This window comes from Schistocerca piceifrons, chromosome 1, assembly GCF_021461385.2.
Source record: "Schistocerca piceifrons isolate TAMUIC-IGC-003096 chromosome 1, iqSchPice1.1, whole genome shotgun sequence".
Lineage (NCBI taxonomy): Eukaryota > Metazoa > Arthropoda > Insecta > Orthoptera > Acrididae > Schistocerca > Schistocerca piceifrons.
The window spans coordinates 394,575,908-394,598,566 of record NC_060138.1 but is presented as its reverse complement, the minus strand read 5'-3'; the positions used below and the strand labels follow the sequence as shown (position 1 = coordinate 394,598,566).

At 43.5% G+C, this 22,659-nt stretch overlaps 1 protein-coding gene across 2 annotated transcripts in view; it reads left to right on the top strand.

The window, feature by feature from the left end:
* LOC124787289 (unconventional myosin IC) overlaps positions 1–22,659 on the top strand; it is a 416,281-nt gene that overhangs the window by 188,224 nt on the left and 205,398 nt on the right. Inside the window, exon 1 of one of the 2 annotated variants that reach the window (XM_047254328.1) lies at positions 5,063–5,109. The exons of the other annotated variant lie outside the window; for it this stretch is intronic. Coding sequence (XP_047110284.1) covers positions 5,078–5,109 — 32 coding nt within the window. The 5' untranslated portion in view covers positions 5,063–5,077. Of the gene's footprint in view, positions 1–5,062; positions 5,110–22,659 lie in introns of those variants that run through there. 2 annotated transcript variants of the gene reach the window in all.

The window sequence follows — 22,659 nt, the reverse complement described above, 5'->3', positions numbered from 1 at the left end:
ACGAAAAAAAAAAAAAAACAGGATGTAAAATAAGAGATGGCATCGGTGCGAGCCACGCACGGCTGTGTGTGGTTTACTATTAAGTTCAGAGAACGAACTTTCCTAGAAGATTCAATAGACATGTTGCTTCCTTTCTTCCATGTCTCGCGAAGAGATCATAAAGATAAAATTAGAGAGATTGGAACTCTCACACCGAGGCTTACGGCAATCGTTCTTCGGGCGAACTATTCGTGACAGGTACAGGAAAGGGGGGAATCGACAGTAGTACACAAAGTACACTCCGCCACCACCATACACTTGCAAAGTATAGATGTAGATGTACTGTTTTCAGTCAAATGATCGTGGAACTTCGTTTATCCGGACTACGTGGGGCCGTAGGCTATCCTGATTATTGAAGAGCTGCACAATTCTGAAGTCCAGAAATAAGTGAATGGCATTGGTTAAATGCCACAAACAGTAAACATAGGCGTTACATGAGGTGAACATAAGTCTTTTCCTTATTACAAAAATTTATTCCTAGGGAACTGTGCGTAGACACTGCTGTACAGTTTCTTGCAAGTAGTAGTTGAAATCAAAGGGTTTTTATGGATACGTTTCCATGTGCCCCGTTTGTTTGGGGATATTCCGTTTTTGTTCACGTCTTTTCCAACATGTCTTTCGCCGCCGCTTCTCGTATTCGTGCCATAAGAGCTTGGTGAACTGAAGGTTTATACTTAACGTACACTGAGGTGACAAAATTCATGGGATACCTCCTAATATCGTATCGGACCTCCTTTTGATCGGCTTGGTGCAGCAACTCGACGTTGGGTATGGACTCGACAAGTCGTTGGATTTTCCCTATAGAAATATTGAGACAATCTACCTTTATCGCCCTCCATAATTGCGAAATTGTTGCTGGCGCTGATTTTATGCAAGACCTGACCTCTCGATTATGTCCCATAAATGTTCGATAAATGGCCAAATCTTTCGCTCGAATTGTCCAGAACGTTCTTCATACCAGTTGTGAACAATTGTGGCATGGCGCATTATCATCCATAAAAATTCCATCGTTGTTTAGGAACGTGAAGTCCTTGAATGGCTGCATATGATCTTCTTGTAGCCGAATATTACCATTTCCAGTCAAGGATGAATTCAGTTTGACCAGAGGATCCAATCTATTCCGTGGAACCACCACCAGATTGCATAGTACCTTGTTGACAACTTGGGTCCATGGCATCCTGGGATCTGCGCCACATATTAACCCTACAGTCAGCTCTACCAACTGAAATCGGGACTCATCTGACCAGGCCAGCGTTTTCCAATCGTCTAGGGTTCAACCTATGTGGTCACGGGCCCAGAAGAGGCGCTGCAGGCGACGTCGTGCTGTTAGCAAAGGCACCCGTATCGGTCGTCTGCTGTCATAGTCCATTAACGCCAAGTTTCACCTCACCGTACTAGCAGAAACGTTCTTCGTACGTCCCACATTTATTTCTGCGGTTATTTCATGCACTGTTGATTATTTGTTAGCATTGAAAACTCCACGCAAACGCAGCTGTCCTCGATCGCTAAGTGAAGGCCGTCGGTCACTTCTTTGTCTGTGGTGGGTGCTAATACCTGAAATTTGATATTCTCGGCACGCTCGTGACACTGTGGTCCTCGGAATATTGAATTGTCTAACGATTTCTGAAATGGAGTAACCTATGCATCTGACTCCAACTACCATTCGGCGTTCAGAGTCTATTAATTCACGTCGTCCAGCCATAATGACGTCGAAAACCTGTACACGTGAATTACCTGAGTACAAATGACACTTCCGTCAATATACCTTCTGTACGCGATACTACCACCATTCTGTATATGTGCATATCGCTGTCGCATGAGTATTGTCACTTCAGTGTATTTGTTGTAAATGGGGTGGCCATGAAAATGGATCGTCTCTACGAATCCATCGGTGAGCATAAGTTGTAACGTTACGACATTATGAAGTTTGGGTTTCTTTCGGCGTACAAAATGTTAAAACACTTGACGGGTATGCAGCCGGTAACATCTTCTACAACGGCTGATATTTCGACAGGTGAACTAGCTGTTATTTTCAATACACAAATCCAACCTCCCCCCCTTCTCTCTCTCTCTCTCTCTCTCTCTCTCTCTCTCTCTCTCTCTCTCTCTCTCTCACTCTCACTCTCTCACTCTCACACAGACCGTGGACACTAACGCCACCATACAGCCGTTGAAATCACCATAACAATAAATAAATGGTGAAGCTTAATCTCCAGCGGTCGTGGTAGCACTAACAAGAGAGGAAGAGTTTACTTCACTCGTAGCTAATGAATGTTGACTGTCGATAACTTCTATTTTTGGTTATCTTTGTTTGTGTGGTGGCGCTAGTGTTAATGGTGTGAGGTGTGATGACTTTACTATAAAGTCCCTGCATACCAAAGTTTTAAAATTCCTTATACAGTGTTTTCGCGCTGCATTTGTGCCTAGAAATTGACAGGGTTTGCACTTGTCGAAATACCGGAGGTTGCTGACTACGTCACCCGGCTGTTTGTCACAACGTTATATTACGATGGCTCATCAAAAAAGACAGAGAATGATTTTTTCATAGATTTTTATTACTCCATTTCCATGTCTACACGATCTTTTTCGAAGTACCATCCTCGTACATGAATGCACTTCTATAGGGTCTCTCGCAGTCCTCCCTCGAATACATGGCGCGGATCATTCTTTGTCAGTTCCTGGACCATCGCATGATTTTTTTTTTTAGCACTGCTTCAGGGTTCTCAAATCTCAAGAGCTTTGCCTTAAGTGATGGGAATGAAAAAAAATCACCGAGTACCAAAATCGGGGCTAAAAGGCGGATGTGGTCTGCAGATAATGTTGAAGTGAGTTAGAAACTGCATGATTTTATTTGCGAGTTGAGGCCGCGCATTATTATGATGAAGTCGCGATGCACACCGAGGAAGTTCTGGTCGTTTTCTTGCAATGCGCTTCCTCAGTTTAGCTAACACTGATGTGTTAGCGTGTTTCTATAACAATAGTGTGAGGGGGGGATTGCATTCTGATAAATCATTCTAAGACAAAAAAAAATGTGATCAATCATCGCATTCCCTGCAGATGGAATAACTTCCGGCTATTTTAGTGTTGGAGAACTTGGCGATTTCTACACTGTGTTGGTTCGTTTTCGTTCAGGATCATAATGAGGCAGCAGTGATTCGTCACTGGTGATAATCGATTCTAGGAGCGCATCTCCTTCATCAGCAAAGAGATGCAGTGCCTTACGGCTTGTCTCCATTCGCACAGTCTTTTGTTCGGGAGTCAACAGACGTGGCACACAGCGGACACAAACACAGCTCACATGGAAATGATCACGCATAATCGTAAAGTCACTTTCATATGAAATTCTTTAACACTCCAGTGAGATCACGCAAAGTTACCCGCCTATAGTCACGGACAATCACAGCAGCTGCGTTGATGTTGACTCGGTTACAGCAGAAGCCGAAATACCAGGCCCACCCCTCTTAACACAGACAAATAGGCCTTCTTTGAAGTCGTTGAACACCTAAGCACAATTGCACGAAGTAGTGCATCTTCATTGTACGCTTGCTGCAGTTTTTTAAAGTTTCAGTGGCTATATGGCGTAAGCGAACACACAATTTTAATGGGCCGTAGTCGTCCTCGCACGTCACCTCCAATGCTTGTTACCGAAAATGTGAAGAGCGTCTACAAATAGAGCATTACTACCAACCTACCGATACGTGACTGCTGACACCTGTGGACATTACACATAACAAAGGGCCTGTAGTGTATAGGCCCTTTGCTGTTCCTTATCTATATAAACGATTTGGGAGACAATCTGAGCAGCCGTCTTCGGTTGTTCGCAGATGACGCTGTCGTTTATCGACTAATAACGTCATCAGAAGATCAAAACAAACTGCGATACATTTAGAAGAAATACCGGAACGGTGCGAAGGGTGGCAGTTGACCTTGAATAACAAAAACTGTGAGGTCATCCACGTGAGTGCTAAAAGGAACGCTTTAAACTTCGGTTACCCGATAAATCAGTCTAATCTGAAGGCCGTGAATTCAACTAAATGCCTAGGTATTACAATTACGAACAATTTAGATTGGAAGGAACACACAGAAAATGTTGTGGGGAAGGCTAACCAAGGACTGCATTTTATTGTCAGGACACTTAGAAAATGTAACGGGCCTACTATGGAGACTGCCTACACTACGCCTGTCCGTCCACTTTTGGAATACTGTTGCGCCGTGTGGGATCCTTACCAGATGGGACTGACTGAGTACATTTAAAAGGTTCAAAGAGGGGCACCACGGTTTGTATTATCGCGAAATATGGGAGAGAGTGTCACAGAAATGATACAGGATTTGGGATGGACATCATTAAAGGAAAGGCGTTTTTCGACGGAATCTTCTCACGAAATTCCAATCACAAACTTTCTCCTCAGAATGCGAAAATATTTTGTTGACACCGACTTACATAGGAAGGAACGATCACCAAGATAAAAAAGGGAAATCAGAGCTCGTACGGAAAGATATAGGTGTTCATTCTTCCCGCGCGCTGTACGAGATTGGAATAATAAGAGAATTGTGAAGGTGGTTCGATGAACCCTCTGCCAGGCACTTATATGTGATTTGCAGAGTATCCATGTAGATGTAGAAACCCTCTCTTCCTAAATACTCGTGGTAAAGATGTGAAGCTATAACGGAAACTGCAGGGAAAAAAAATTGTTTTTATTGTTAAGCCTTCGAACAAAGGAAAACGAAAACCACCAGTGCGTTAAAGATAAATGTGAACGTGAGAGCCGGTAATGAGGAGGTGTTACTTTCTTGTGTGACACTCGGTATGCAGCGACGAGTAGCTGACGCAGGGGCCGAGGTGTCCTTTTGCGCTGGTGCCCTTACAAGCTGATCCGGCGTGCGTGCGTGCTGTTTGCGCTGCCGTGGTGCTGCGGTGACGCAACGCAAGGTGTTTAGGACTCCTCTAATGAGCCGGCGCCGCCTCCCGCGCAGTCTGTAGCGGAAGTCTGCGCGGCTCACAAGCGACACCAGCAACCGGCCATCTGCAGCTTCCGACATGGCCCACTGCGAGGACCGGCCGAGCAACAGGTCTGTACACACTGGCCCGCGACACACCGCTGCCGCGGCTCGCTGTTCGCATTTTGCCTCGCTCAAGTATCAACGCCTCACTGTAATCTAAGAACCGTAATTCACATTAACGCTCTGGTGACAGTGAAGGTCTCGAAGTGCAGAAATGTCACCACTGAGCTCTGGAAATGTTTCCGCGTTAGTTGGCAGTTGAAGTAAGAACTAAAGCTGGGAGTTTCGGGCGATGCTCCCTGTATATTTCTGCGTACTGTTTCGGAATAACCAAGATAGCAGTAACTCGTGCAATGAAAACAAACAATTAAAAAAGTGACGACAGCTGAGTTTTTCCTAAATACTGCGTAATTTATAGACAGTCAACGACTTTTCAAGCATGAGAAGTAATTTTTATCCTAGCAAAAAGATTGTGAATAGTTTATCGTACACGAACACTAAATAGAAAAGTATTGGTTAGAAGCTTTAGTATTTATTTGTAATCATCCTTTCGTTTCGTCCAATTTTTTACAATATCCCAAATTATTCTCGTATGTCTTGGATCACGGTAAACCTCCACAACCCCAGAAAAGTGTTTACCAAGAATACTCTACTTTTCTGTGTGTAAATATAGAGTATTCCACATTTTGAGATTTGGTATTGTGGACTAATACAAAAAAAACAGTAAACATCGCTTTAAAATATATACCTCAAAGGCACTTGTTTATCTTCGCTATTGTGAAACACATCTCTTACACTCCAAGTTCCTGCAGAATGCAGAAAACAAATGACAACTGTGAAACAGCATTTCTGAGCCATCTCTAAAGGAGAGGCTCAATATGGTGTCTATTGATAGCAACGATTGTGTCCAATGTCTTAGGAAATCATGCCCGCTTCTAAAACTGAGGTTGCTCACCTTGCATTCTGGATATTTTTCAGCGTATTGGGACGGGGCTCTGCGGTTGCTTAAAATTTCCAGACCATAACAAAATGCTGCGTCTTTCATTTCCCGTGTGAAATAACAAGGTTCCGTTGCTGGTAACAGCAAAGATAAAACTAGAAAGTAAAAGAATTCCACAAACTCTTCAGAACACTAACTGGTTGCATTAGGACTATTTTAAGCGCTGCACTTAGCCGGAACTCTATCCGTGGACAATAACAGAGGAAAGTCTCCCGTTTGCTTACTAATTTCTGTGCGTAGTTCATAATGCAAAGACGTTGCAGTAGACGAGATGTGTTTCACATTAGCGAAGATGAACAAGTGCTCATAGCTCTTCTAGGTGCAATTTAAAGCTCATATTTACGGGATTTTTTTTTTGTCCATACTACGACCTCTCGAAATATGAAATACTTTTTTTGGCACCCTGTATAAACTGCCGACACTTAACGTTGCAGCGATTAAGCCATTAAACGCAAAACAAGTTTGTAAATTACGGGGTAAAATATCTGTTAAAGAAATGACCACTATCCATAAGCTTTTCCGAAGTCAAATCTACCGGTAAGTGATTTACTAGAATTGGCAACACAATAGTCTCTACTGTAGTCCACGTTAATGTAAGAGAAACACCTTTACCATACTCATAGTAACGACGTTAACTGCAATTTCTTATTGCGAAATGTTCCATAAATGTCAAGGAGCAATAGCTTTTGAGATGTGCCTCGTGTGCGTTTAGCGATGGATTAGTCATTAAGTCAATACATAGCCGGATATACCAGGCCGCACAGATTCGTCAGTGCTGTTCGTGTAGTGTCACACTGCCACAGCTCTAATTTGTCAGTTAACATCAGTGGTCTAAATGTCGAAAAGAAACCGCGAAACGGTTTCATTGCTCTTCCACTTCAGCCACACAGCAATTAAATTTAATTTTTAGGTATATATGCTCTGAGTGTGTGCAAGTGAACATTGTATCCCTGTGACACAGAGATAATTGTAATGAGTCGTTAAGAGAATTGGTGAGAAAATGTGTGTGTGTGTGGGGGGGGGGGGGGGGGGAGTAGAATGCTGTATTTACATAGTTTCTTTGTGGAATATCTTGACATTGCAGTGCTTTCGATATGATTATTGAGATGGTGTATTGATGCTAAACTTAGTCAGCTTTCGTAATTGTTGTCTGTGCTAAATATCATGTGACGAGTTTTGCCACTTTCGTGTAATTTCTGTTTACACCATGTACGAGACGGGGCTGAAGGGTAATGTCTCAGAATTTTTTATTCTGTGCTGAATATCGGTTGAGGTATTACATGTCACGCGTATTACTCGGTCGACTTTCTCGCTTCGCTGACTCAAGTTGCAAACTGCTGCCTCTAGAGGGCTTCGTCTTTTAGTGTGTAACACGGCTGCGTAGTTCATAGAGTTGGTCCACACATGGAGCGCCATGACAATGCCAGACCACGTTGAGCGCTGCGACGTCTGCAACATCCACCGCCTTGGGTTGACTGGCAGCCACCAACCTCCATACAGTACTGACTTGGCCCCATCCGAATTTCATATATTTCCAAAGCTTAAACATCACCTTCGAGAACTTCGCTTTGACCTTCGAGAACTTCACTTTGAAACTCAATAAGTGTTCTAAGCAGAGATAGGATTGTGGCTCCGTCAACAAAGTCAAACATTCTGCAGTGATGGTATCAACAAAATGGTGACTCGTTGGGAGAAATGTGTTCGTCGCCAGGGTGACTGTGCTGAGAAATAAATATGTAGACACGGAGAACACATATGTAGAATGTTAATAACGTTTGTATTATTTATGGAGGCATTACTTCTCAGCACGGCCTGATATGTATTAGTGTGAATGTTTGGACTCTGTATTAGTCAACGGCTAATCCCGTTCGTGGTTCACGATCCTAATTATTGCTTGCGCATATAATGGCCTAAAATGGCTCTCTCTGAGCACTATAGGACTTAACATCTGAGGGCATCAGTCCCCTAGACTTAGAACTACTTAAACCTAACTAACCTAAGGACATCACACACATCCATGCCCGAGACAGGATTCGAACCTGCGACCGTAGCAGCAGCGCGGTTCCGGACTGAAGCGCCTAGAACCGCTCGGCCACAACAGTATAATGGCTTCCAGTGGCAACAAAAATTTGATTTGTGTTTCATATAATTACTAACGGGCTGGAATAGTTAAAATGCTGTGTTAACCTACTCATTAAAAGGTATAATCTTATGTGAAAGGTTTAACACAGTAAGCGAAGTATTTCAGTTAGAATCAGTCTATACCTATTGAGGAGTGTAACAACTCGAAATATGTTCATCCAGTGTTTGAGAATGAGAGCATTTTTTTATCGCTTACTACATTTTCCAGGTTCATGCAGTAAAACTTCAGCATACTTTAGGAAATTTTAATTTATTACTTCTTTCAAAATGGTTCAAATGGCTCTGAGCACTATGGGACTCAACTGCTGTGGTCATAAGTCCCCTAGAACTTAGAACTACTTAAACCTAACTAACCTAAGGACAGCACACAACACCCAGCCATCACGAGGCAGAGAAAATCCCTGACCCCGCCGGGAATCGAACCCGGGAACCCGGGCGTGGGAAGCGAGAACGCTACCGCACGACCACGAGATGCGGGCTATTACTTCTTTCCTAGAAATTCTACTCGTAACACATTTTCCAAACAGTATCCACATACATCACTGAATGTGCCAACAACATATCACTGTACGACATATGGACAGGGGACATGACGTCATAAACATTGAGATGCCCGTGAAACACCAGCTTTTGCTTAAAACGGAGCGCACATTACCCAGACTGTGATGATACGGTCTTTGATGATGAGAGCACTTACCGACTTGCAATAAACTTTGAACATAATTTCAAAACTTTTCTAAACTTTTCCCTGCTTACATGCTTAACGTCAAATATTTAACACATTTACTCCTTTGCGAACTAATCAGACGTCTGAAGCTGTTTTATACATGTGAGTTTGATTCTTTAAAGAATGGAGGAATGGATTTACTGGTGTGTACTTAGAGGCCCCTAAAAGATGACTGACGGTACACACATCATCTAGTTACAGGCAGATAAACGAACGTATCTCATGCATTTCTCTGTTACTGTACAGTTAACATGATAGTCCTATTGTATAACAAATAATATATTAGTAATTCAGCAGCTTCTGGTATTTTGCTGTGACGTACTTTAAAATGTTACGTAGAAGATGTAAGAGTTTCATCAATTGTCTATAACCTTGTCGTGACAGCGGCTTCCTCACTGCAGCACATTTTACTGAAACACAGTTCATCGTTCACGTAGACAGAGAGGAGGGCACTGCTGTGAGACGTACCTTTCGCTAAACGGAGCACACTGAGGCAGCATTGACGCTTTGAGTCGTGTTGGGGGACCATCATGATCCACACTCGTGAGCCAAACTTTATGAGCACCTGCTTAAGAACGTGGTGACCGAACTTTGGAACGCAGTGTAGCAGCTGTTCTACGTGACGTGGATTCGACAAGCCGTTGTTACATTTCCTGAGATATGTGGCATCAGGTGTCTATGCGCAGTTCTCGTGAATTACGGGGCGGTGGTTTGTACGCGCGGAGCTGGCATCCAATGGCAACCCGGATGCGTTCCAACCCGTTGAGATCAGGCGAATCTGGTAACCAAGCCATCAAAGCTATCATGCTTCCAAAGTCACTGTAGCACGATTCTCGTCTTGTGATGGACAGTTGCACTGCTGGAAGGCGCAATAGCCGTCGGGGAAGACACCAAGCATGAATGGAAGCACGTGATCCGCAATAATTAAACGGTCGCGACTGCTCCCTTCCTAGCTTGTGCGACGTCTACGGTGGCCTTGGCGACTAAGACACATTAGTGCGCTAAATTTATTCAGTGTGTATAGGCCGATGGACCGTGACACGACCCGCAACAACGGGTTGTCCCCTCCCAGACGCTCTTACCGGGGGACGAGTTGCTGGCTACGGCAGACTGCAAGGACGTGACGCTGCTGCTCCCTCGCGCCGGAAGCTAGCACCCGTTTCTGCTGTGCGTGCAGACTGCAGGCCGGCGTCGGCTCAACATTCAGCGATCTTTTTGTCTGCTGTTCGAAAGCAACACACAAGAAAGGAGATGCAAGATCGTATGCTTCAACGGCCAGCGTCAGTTTCAGTAAAATCATATTCTGAAGCACTGAAACAAAATGCCGACGTTTCGACCTGCATTGTAGAGGTCCTCTTCAGGGCGACTAACTTCTGGCATCTGGTGATGGTCTTCCCTCGGTTGTCAGGTGGGTACTGACGTCACATTCGGGGATTCCACTGGACAAATCGGAGGCAGCTATGGAGGGGTGGCTGTACAGTAGGCTGTCGTTGCCTGTGCTACTCTGCCAGGTGATTGGTAGGCAACAGCGAATCGGCAGCATGTACCCCGGGGTGGTCCTGCAGTGAGACGTTGATGCCACGCGGCAGTTCTCTTGTAGTCGCCTGTTTATGCTACTGAACGCGCGTCATGTGGAGCTGCTGGCTGGCGATCACACGCGGCCTGATGGACGAGGAGCGCTCGCCGTATTTCACGTTTAGCATATCGAAAGTAGAGACACTTCAAACAAAAGACGGCACCTGATACATTAAATGTGCAGTTCTTACTAACGTTCACCAGTTTTTACTTTCACGCCAGAACTAAACTACAAATACTGTACTTGAAACTTTAAATGTTTAAAAGTTGACAGTGTTTACCTTATGCACTGGTAAAAGTTAATGCAGTTGAGGTTGGAACTTACAGACTTACTAGCGGAGGAACCCGGTATTGCTCAGCCATTTATTCATACCTGTGGTCCACGCCCGTATCGCGTAGCGTCCGACCTTCTACTTGATGTTCATAACGGCATTACTCCTGAACTATGTGCCGTACAGTGATATAACTTTGCCCTTACATTCAATGGTATATGTCCATGCTGTCTGTAAAATGTGTCGCGAATACAGTTAGTAGTAAAGAAATAATAAATTATAACGTGTCTCGTGCGGTACTTTCAATGCATGAACAGCGTAAAAGTGGTAAGTAATTAACGTTTTTCCTTTCATTTTGTCGGGTTTATCAGAGAGACAAAATTTCTTAAAGGTTTGAAATTACGAATAAAGTTTGTTGCAAGTCGGTAAGTGCTTTCATTCTCAAACAATGGATCAGTAAAGTCTGGGAATTCACTCGTCGCGGGCTACACTTCTTTTTCACTCCCAGCCCTTTGATAGATAGGTGGTTCTTACCACGTGTAGAACGTGCTGACAGAACTCTGATCAACTCATATTATAGCTTATTTTAACGAGAAGTTCACTTTGCACAGATTTCATCTCAGGTTTATTTCAAGCCACCTATTCTGTCCTGGATTACAGTGAAACATGCAATTGCAATAATACGTACGGTAGCGGTAGATTCATCATCATTAGTCGTTTTACTCATTGCTAAGGGTCGTGACCTCATTTCCTCATTCATTCTTACGCAGTTGACACTTCAGACAGATGTTTCCACCCACAGCGATCTTTGGCCTTTCTTAACATGTTGTGAAGAGGCAGGCTGGTATTCTTCTTCGCTTGATCCAACCATCTGTTTGCTGCTCTCCCACGTGTTCTTCTGTCCTCAGTTTTTCCCTGCACGATGGTATTCTCTAAATTATCTCCTTTACTTTTCAAGATGTGTCCAAGGAACTGAAGGTATCTTTGGATGACACTAGGAGATAAACTTCTATCATTAAAAATTTGTTCTTTTTTTGTGTCCACGGTACATGTAACATCCTCCACCAACACCACACTCTAAGGCATCAGTGTGGTAGATTAGTTGACAAAGAAAACGTGTTGCAACATTTACATGGGATTTACTATCATGAAAACGACTTTTGAACCTATGGTTTTGTTGCTCTCTCGTGCATTTAACCATATGGCTTTGGCTATCAAGAATAGGATGATAAACTTAAGAATATGACATAAAAAATACGCAATATGACAAAATAACACCGTAAAGGTAAATAAAAAATATTGGAACTTGAGGGTATTCCACCAAATTCATGTAAGGAAGTGGGACGGACGGTTATATAAAAGTAGGGACGATCCCTACAAAATCGTGGTAGGTAGCAGCCAGGCTGTAATAACTTATAGCCGTCCTCCCTGTTCATATTGTTTAATTTTTTCTTGCGTCTCTTATTTTTCGCTGTCTTGAAATGTGCGTGGTAATCGGTCTCCCGGAACTACTGACGTATACTTGGCACCGCATTCACACCGAAGTTCGTACGCACCTGCAGTGTAGAGAGCAGCTACGGAATCCTTCGTTAGCCTCAACAGATCTCGGACGCCGAGTCCGCTCTGGGATATTGGTTTCATTCATTCGCGGTGCAGCACCTCGCTTACACCGTCGCTGACACCTCTCAAGCCTTCTATGTCTTCCGCTACAGTTTTTGCCTCCTGCAGCTCCCTCTATTATTACGGAAGTCATTCCCCAAGGTCTTATAAAAGTCCTATCGTCCTGCCCGTCTTGTCGATGTTTTCCACACGTTTCACTCCTCGCTGATTATGCGAAGAACCTCCTCATTTCTTGTCTTAGCAGTGCAGCTAATTCTCAAGATTCTCTTCTTTTCCGGTTATTCCACAGTCCATGATTCAATTCCAAACAATACTGTGCTCCAAACGTACATACTCAAAAATTACTTCCTGAAATTAAAGCAGACGTTTGATACTAGTAGGCTTTTTCTAGCCCGGAATTTCCAGACTTCCAAAATCAATCCAACTTCTCGAAGTGCTCCTATTTTTTAATGATTTATTATGTTGACAACTTCTTTGTGTACGTGGGGTTTCGAATCCAGGTTAGGCTCTAGATTTTCGAACTTAGTCTCTGGGTCTGTTTATCACAGTTGAGAACTGTGTCAAATTACTATGCTGTATTTCGCAGTTCTTTTTCGGGTTTGTCTCCAGTGTTGCGTCATGTATTTTGAAGCTTAATCTTGGTGGATGAGCTCGTGTCAGATTTACTCTAATAGTTCTTCAAAAATTTCGTGTGTTGCTGTTGTTGAAATCCTATCTCCTTCAACTTACAGTTTTCGTAACCTGTTTTTTCTCTACGGACAATTACCGAAGAGGTATTCTGCATCTTGTTGAATGTCTCCCATTTTCCGTATGTTCTGTGCCTGTTAAATTTTTTTTCCAGGCGTGTACTCTGTTACTTCTTTATCGTCTAATTGGAGGTACTCTGGGTCTGATCTGAAAGTTCTGTTCGTTTTCTTCATTTGTCTGTTGTGTAAACATTTTTCTTTGATTTGGAGTAGGTGATGAATTGATTCGAAAAATTATTATTATTGTTATTATTACGTTGGTGCGCAATTTCGTAGCGTTTTTATTTTGTATGTTGGTGTTCCGGTTGCTGTGGGTTTATATATCGATTGTCATTTTTTTATTTGTGGTTCACTATTGCTATTTAAGTTTATATATTGTCATTTTGTAATTTGGACATAGTGAGTGGAACTATGGATGCCAGCAGTTGGAGTGGCAAGTGGAGAAATCGGAACATTTCCGACATACGCTTTGTTTCTGTTCAGCAGAGGAGTGACGGCAGCGGAGGCAGCCAGAAATATTTACACCGTGTCTGGGGATAACGCCACTGGTTTTCGTTAATCCACAATCATCCACCTCAGTGTAGCCGAGAACTGGCAAATGTGGTGAACTGTGATCTTTACACCACCGTGCGACATGCACGCAATGAGCAAGGTTCGAAAGTCGGATGTATGGGTATCTCTAAGCCAAAATAAGAAAAATTAGCGGGTGGCCATATGTGCACGTCAGCTTGCTCGTTATCAACAGCGATCCTTCCTATACTGTATCGTTTCTGGTGGCGAGAAATGCTGTCTTTATGCCAACATAAGGAAAAGAAAGGAAAGGTTTGACCTCAAACAAAATAGCAACTCCCCGTACAAAGACCTGCGCGCATTCACAAAAGATAAAGTTACGCAACTGATGGAGCAGCGAGGGTGTGGTGTACTACGATTTACATCCCGAAGGTGTCAACACCATTGCTGACATTTACTGTCAACAAATGAGACGTCTTGCACACGCTGTCCTAGAACAACGACCAGGAAGAGCGCGTGAAGTGACGCTACTTCCACATAACGCCCGCACACAGTCTGCTAGACTGACAAAAAAAGACTGTACAGGAATTGGGTCGGGAAGTCATCCCGCACCCATTTTATTCACCTGATACTGCACCCTGAGATTTTCACCCGTTCCACTCTCTATCGAACAATCTGTTTGCAGATTTCGTTTCCGTATGAAAATGCGCTCCGAGCAGGTCTCGACGAGTTCTTCGCCTCAAAACCAAGTGATTTCTACAGTCGCTGAAACGAAAAGTTTACGCCAGCGTTGACAGACTGTTGTAAATAGTGAAGGATAATATATTATTGATGACTAAAGTCTCTGTTACGTGTACCTGTTGTGTTTCTTAAACGTATGGAGAAACGCTACGAACGTATGCACTAACCTAATAATTTTAAAACACACAGGTTAAGCCGGTTCGTCTGAATATCGCTCGTCCACCGTGTAACGGGAATCCTTTGTGCGTCTCGCGGAGCCGCGTATAGTAGAGGGTCTGCAGGCGTTAATCTGAGCGGGGCATCCCCGCCCTAAATTGCTGGCCGGCTCTGGCAGCGCGCCAGACGTCCACGGCGGCGGCGAGAGGCGATTGACCTGCTGGCACCAGAAGATCCGGCGGTACACCTGTTTGTTCCTCCACTAACACGAATCTGCCACTGGCTGTTCCAAATTAGTAAATACGCCTGCACTGCAGCTGCCTTGGGCTGGAGCCCTACGAGGCTAGTTTAAGCAGTTCACAATCTCTTACACACACACACACACACACACACACACACACACACACACGAGTCTTCAGACAAAAACCTCTAGTATGCACGTTTGTGGATGATTTCAAAAAGGCACACAGATCGATAGAGACGCCCTCACTATTCCAAATTTTAGAAGAGAGGGGGCTAGATTCCAAAACAAAAGAACTAATAAAACAAGGACTAATTGTCACGAAATCTAAAGTAAAATTTATGGGGGAGTCTCAGATCCCTTTGACGTTCAAGCAATTATGAGACAAGCAAATCGGATCTCTCCTGTTCAGCGTCGACCTAGACAACGTTATCGAAGAGTGGAAGAAGGAATTTACGAAACGTGGGTTTTGGAAGCCAATCGTACTGACATAAAATGGTTCAAATGGCTCTGAGCACTATGGGACTTAACTTCTGAGGTCATCAGTCCCCTAGAACTTAGAACTACTTAAGCCTAACTAACCTAAGGACATCACACACATCCATGCCCGAGGCAGGATTCGAACCTGCGACCGTAGCGGTCGCGCGGTTCCAGACTGTAGCGCCTAGAACCGCTCGGCCACAATGGCCGGCTACTGACATAAATACCTCGCTTTTGCTGACGACCTGGCCACTTACAGAGGATTGAAGAGACTGCAGTAAAATAGCTTGACACTCTTAAGTAATGAACGGAAAAAGTAGGGTTACAAATATCATTCGAAAAAACTGAATTCTTATGTTCAAAATATATAAACTAAAATATCGGAGAATTAATCGAACCGACAAGACTTGAGAACACTCTCACAGCAAACTCAGCTCCAAATAGTCAAAACTTAATAGGGTCAGTCCAAAACCTCTACAACAAAAACTCCATGTTAAGACAGACAAAACTTTGGAGCTACAACACAGTCGTAAAACCAGCACTCTTCTACGCAAGCGAAGCACTGCACATAATAGCACAAACTTCCTGTTGGCTTCTGTCTCGGGTTCTTCGGTCAACGTTCGTCTGATGATTTTTCTGACGTTTCGCCAGCACGATTGGCTGAAATAGTCAAAGCTTCACCCTCCACTGCTGGTGGTGAACCGGAGCCGAGCTCGCGGCGGCAGACTACATCTACCTGGCGCGCCAACGTCCACGGGGTTCTCCGCAGTCGTTTCCGGCACTGTTCTCCTTTTGCTAACTGCAGCGGTCGTTCGCTGCAGCACGGGAAGCCAGGATCCGTTAGTCCTGAGGCTTTCTTCTTTCTTGTTGAAGCTGTTCTCGTGTTTGTGTATTTTATAGCTTCTCTGAACAAGCGGGTGTGATAGCTATTCTCTAAAGCTTGAACTTCCGTGTCGACGAATTTTACTATGTGGTTGGTCTCATAAAGCGCCTGCTCTGCCACAGCCGATTTCTCCACCTGCTCCATACCGCGTACCACGCACATGCGGAAGAGTTTGTTGGATTGACTGGACCATCAATCAACACCAGGATCACAGAATATAAGTGACATTGCAGGTTGGGGCAGGTGGAGAAATCGTCCATTTCTGAGAGACCGACCACGTAGTATAATTCGCCGACATGGAAGTTCTGGCTGTAGAGAAGAGCTATCACTCCCGCTTGTCCAGAGAAGGTATAGAAATACACAAACACAAGAACAGATTCAACAAGAAAGAACAAAGCTTCAAGGTAAACGGGTCCTGGCTTCCGTGGGGCTGCAGCGAACGACCGCTACAGAAAGCAAGAGGAGAACCGCACCGGAAATGATCGCGGAGAAGCCCGTGCACGTTGGCGCGCCAGGTACACGGGTAAGTCAATTATTATCAGCAAAGTAGCTATAAAATTTTATTGTAATCAAGGAAGGAAACTTACAAGAACATCATTTTTGACATAGTCTCCTTGCGTGTCAACGCACTTCGTCCATCGTTGTCTAAGCTTCCTGATGCCCTCACAAGAGAAGGTTCTCGGTTGAGCTACGAGCCAGGAATGCACCGCTTCTTTCACTGCTTCGCCCGAGGCAAATCGACAGTCCCTTAACGCCTGTTTCAGTGGCCCAAACAAGTGATAGTCACAAGGGAGGCAAGATCGGAACTATATGGAGGACGATCCAGTACTTTAAATTTGAGTTTCTGAAGCGTTTCAGCAGTGTGGGCAGCAGTATGCGGACGGGCATTGTCGTGCAACAACACAACCCCTTTTGACAACAATCCTCGGCATTAGCTTTGAGTTGCAGGCTTTAGCCTGGCAGTAAGCATCTCACTGTAACGTATACTGTTTATTGTTGTGCTCCTTTCCCCATAACGTTCCAGTACTGGAGCTTGTGCGTCCCAAAACATCGTAAGCATCAGTTTTCCTACGGACGGTTGGGTCTTGAACTTTTTCTTGCACGGTGAATTTTGGATGTTTCCATTCCGTACTTGTCGTTTACTCTCCGGCTCGTAATGATGGATTCATGTTTCGTCACCAGTAATGATCCTGTCTAAGAAGTTGTTGTGGATGATTTCGTAGGCAGAACCGTGACTAATTTGCTGACGATATGCCACTTCAATAGTTAATCGTCTGCCTAAGAAAATCATTTCACGTGAACGCTCAATGGTTTCTTCATTTGTGGCGGTACACGGTCGTCCGGCTCCTTCATCATGCGTAATACTTGCGCGACCATTTCGGAATTTTTAAATCCATTCGTAGGAACTTCATTGTGGCAAAACACTGTTCCCTTACTGTGCCGAAAGTCTTCGATGAATTTCGGTCCCTGATACGCCTTCCGACCATAAAAAACAGATGACTGGACGTTGCTCTTCTTTGGTGCAAAAAGACTGCGAAGCAGCCATGATTAACAGCTGTAACGAAACTAAGCTAGCAGCTTGAAAATTGCAAAGATATAACAACAAATAATCAAAGCATGCGTCATCAACGTAAAACGACATTAGTACGAAAATAAACAAAAATATAACTAAATTGCGGATAATAATTGACTTATCCTCATACCTATAGTCTACGGCTCCGAACTCGGCTCCAGACCACCACCAGCAGTGGAAGGTGAAACTTTGACAATGCCAGCCACTCTTGCAGGTGACCTGTCAGAAAAATCATCAGACGGACGTCGGCTGAAGAAACCGCGACAGAAGCCAACAGACAGTTTGTCAACAAGTGGCCACGAAAGCCTTAAAAATGTTGGACTTAACAATAGAAAAGTTTTGAAACATCAAAATTGACTTTAAAAAAAGCGAATGAAATTCTTTGGCCATCTCAACGACTATCAGAAAATCGACTGACTAAAAGAATGACTATGTAACATCACTTAAGAACTCAATACCTTGGTTGAATGAAATTCGAGTGGACCTCAAAAACGCAAACATAAGAGCAGCCGACATTTTGGAAAGGCACAACTTTTTAGAAAGACACACCTTTAGACAAACTAGACAAATGGGAAGTTACATCAGAGCAACCTAACAAAAGCAGTTCAGACCAAAGTGGTCGGAAGAACGCAAACAAGCCTTCTCTGAAAGAATTAAAGCCCATTGGAATAACAACAAGAAGAACCTAGAGAAATCTGAGTTTTTTGCTTAATACCTTCCATGTATTGGGAGAATTCGCTGATAAGTTAATGCATTCCAGTACTTAAAGAATATCTCCCTGCAGCACCATTAACTGTACTCTTTTTTCAACCATCGGCAAATAATGCCCAGTTTTGTGGAATTATCGGTATTGTGAACAAGTTGTTTGAAGCTCACTTAACAAAAGATGCAAAAAATCTTTTTCTGTACTTCAAGTATTACTGTATTGACTGTTACGGTTTCCATTTCCTTGGTCTTCCCAGACTTCATCGACCTACTAGATTACGATTTATAACTGTATACGGCAGTCTGCTTCAGTTCGTTATGTAGAAATGTTTTCTTCTGTCGTCTTCATTTTCGATCTTTATGTTGAATATGTTTAGTTCCTTCCTAATTTAGATGTTTCTTCTGTTTCTACTCATGTACAGTCGTGCACAGTCTGAAAAAAATCTCATTTCAAGTGCCTGACAAGTAAGTTACAACATTTGGAAACACATCAGGATCAATAAACAGGTATAGAAACAAGACACAAAAATGAAAAAGGAGGTGTTGAATAAATCGAACATTGGTGGAAGGAGAGGAAAGTTTATTGGTTGGGGGAAAATTTGGTCCTACGAATTTGGATATTGGTACCACCGACAAAATTTCTGTTTTTTCAAGGATACTTTCTGAGTATTTTGCTACGACGGAAACGAATGGTCTTCGATGGTTCGTCACAGAGCAATTGAGTTTCGTTTGATTTCTTAGCCGCATCAAAGTTTGTCTGTGCATTGCACTGAAAATATCATCTACATAACAGTGCAGATGTCGATGACGTGAGGTATATGATTTGTTAGTTAACTAACTTGTTCGTTTCACGATACTTTTCGCTGACTACGGTAATGTCCACCTAACTCTTCGCCCTCGGGCTTTCATTCAATACTGCCCGTTTCTGTTTCAAGGTTGTCTTTCCGGGCAGTGTAGGCCTGCGTTAATAGGGCTACACAGCTGTACGGGTCAGTTTACTGATGATGATGAGTTGGCCGATATGCACCTCACATGTGAGTTTACTGAATGCATTGGAAGTGCGGCATAGTGACGCAGCGACAGCAAAAACATCACATGTGTGTTTTGTGTTGTACATTTTGTTGAATGTATATTACAGACTTTTGCGCTGCTGTTATTTTCACAGAAACAAAGATAATCGGAGTAATAAGCGCTTACTCCCAAAATAGTTAGAAAATGTCCATGAACAATCACTGAAATTTTGTCTGTGTAGTCCGCCCTCTGACCTGAGAAACTACAGATGCATTCATTCACTCCATCGGTACCCACAGGCGGGAACCAACAATTTAAATGTGGATTCCAAAGAATGGTCTGACTCTGCATTCTCACTCCAAAGGCTCATATAGGAGTAACTCGGTTAATGAAAAAGATGCCTATCTATCTGAAACTCCAAGCGCCTGAATTGGTCGTCTGATATTTAAAACGCGAATCATCAAGTACAGCACACATGAGTTATTTATGTTCAACACAATCACATCGACAGTTCATGTGATTGCAAAAGAAAACTAATGTAGAAAATGTAAATAAAATGAATACTAGTTCTCGATTGGAGAGCACGCCGCTTCTAGAATGCGGGGGGGGGGGGGGGGGGGGGGGGGAGCAGGAGGAGGCTGCATCGCCGGATTGAATTAACGACAAGGACCGGTGCGGCGGTCGGACTGGATGTGGTTTTTAGGCGGTTTCCCACATCCGACCACGTGAGTACCGGGCAGGTGTCTACGCCCTGCCTCAATTACACGATTTAAAAACATTCCGTCCATCTGGGGAAGGGCATCTGACAATTAAATTATTCAAGGACTGAATTTGATCCGTAGTGGATGCTGTTTAACTCGTGACTGTTCCTTGATACGGTGTAGAAAAATTTCCGCTACCAGTCACAACAAAAGCTTATCGGTTTCGGGCTTGCGCCCATCCTCAGGTGTTTATACATTCATGAACATGTGTATACTGCTGGAGGTGACTGTATAAATACAAAAAAATTATTTTCTGGTGACTAAGCTTAGTCACCATCAAATAATTTTTTTGTATTTATACAGTGATCTCCAGCAATATAAACATGAGGATGCGCGCAAGCCCGAAACCGGTTGTGTGGCAAATAAATAACCTTTTATTGTGACTGGTAGCGGAAATTTTTCTACACCCTATTCAAGGACTATTTAACACAAATAGGTTCAGATGTCATCATAAGCTGCTACTACATATTATCCAATCACAGCTTAGAGGTGAACATATGATTTCATATACGTTTGTATACTTCGAGGCTTTCATATTACTTCAAGGATTCCACACTCTTTAGAAATGATTAGCGAACCTACAAGAAGAAGTAGCTCGACCGAGATGGTCGACCGGACGCAGTTTGTCGCAAAAAGCAGCAACAGAACATGAACCGAATCGAAATTATTAATATGTGATACGAGATAGATGAACCATTTTTTATTATCTTTCTGTACATGGGCGGAATTGAGACGACGCCCAATGGGCGTAGTGTTCGACAAAAAATAAAGTTTCTCTTTGATCTGTTCACTCATTTTTGATAAGGAACAAACAACATAAGAAATCGAGGGAACGAGAAGTAGTGTAAGTGGTCAGTGTGTACGATCGCTTAATGTCTGGATGTTCGTCAGTTCGCTGAAATATGTCAGTTCTCGCGACTTGCAACGGGACTTGTTCCGAAATCAGACGCGCGCCATTGATTTCAGCCGTTCCCTATTGTTGTCTTCGTGCGTTGTTTGTGTTGTCATATGCAAGCTCCCCACTGTGCTGTTAGGCAATGTCGAGATTATACAATCAGTTGTTAGCATAGATGTTTTATCGTGTAACAGTAGCAGCGACAAATTGCGCTCTACAGTCAGTATTTACATGGCCGAAGTGCGTCATACGATACGCTCCTACCTCCAGTATTTGCATGGCGCGAGTGCGTCGTTTCTCCGGTAAGTCTCTGTTTTGCACATTACCTGTCAGTGAGACAACTGTGAAGTCTGAGCCCCTGCTCAGCAGGGACACGACACTGACGTCACAGATACACGCAAGAGAAACCTCAAAAGCCAAGCTACCACTGTCGGCCGCAGCCGGTGCATCCCACAGCCGACGCACCCCAGCGGGAACGTTCACGGGCTTCCGGCGCTATCTCTACTCACTACTGGCCACGTATGCATGCTGGAAGTAATAGCCGAGGTGATAGTTTAGGCAGTACTTAGGAGACCACCTCGGGGGATTGCAGATAAGAAAAGCGACAAGCACGAGAAACATCAGCATCATGATCGTGGAAAAATACAGTTAGCACTCAGCCAGACGATGTTCAGTGAAAATGTAAGTGGAAAGGTACAGGGAGTACCATACACTCACATTCCTATGCTCATACACTTGCACGTAGAATTAGCTATGAAATGATGCTAGCGGGACTAGATTTTTCCCTGCCCTGAGGTCGTCAACATCCACATCAGTACATTGCAAGCCTGTAAACGGAGGCAGGAGAACGCACAGTACACCAGTGTTATTTTACATCTTCCTATCCTATTCCCCGATAACGCCCAAGACAAAAGGGCATCGACACGACTCTGTGTAAGCTTGAAGTTGTCGTAATGCTTCTCTACTTATCAGTGGGCGATATGGGAGGAAGTAAATATATTTTTCATTCTTATTAGAACGTACACTCTTCTTTTAAACAAATTTTTGTGTGGCACAAAGGGTGTGATGGACTCTCTATCTAGGGGCTCTTACTATCCTCGGGATTAGCTATTACTACCATCAAATCGCCCGCCAGAACCTGAGAGCATTGAGATCACATTATCGTCTCAGGAAGAAGACGCACGCTAGGGGCATTAGTATAATTCACCTAAAATTAGCTACATGTAAGTAGATATCAAGCCCTGAAATAATTATGAGAATCTGATTGATCAGAGGAAAACCCAGGGAAATCGTAACCATCACTATTACTTGAAGTTACCAAACTCTCAGTAGTCATGTAAAGTCAAAGGAAGAAACGGCTAAATTTCTGCGTAAATATTTCGTACACTCAATGTAAATTATCGGCCTCATCTAAAATTCTTCAGTCATTCCCAAATAACAGCACAATCACATCAGTAGTTATAGGTATAAATCAGAAACACACAAATGTCACATATCTTCGATATCTGTATCGCAACTTACAGCTAAGGCGCCATGTTTTCATACATAAGTCTAAGTATAGTGCTATGGTCTTGCGTTTAC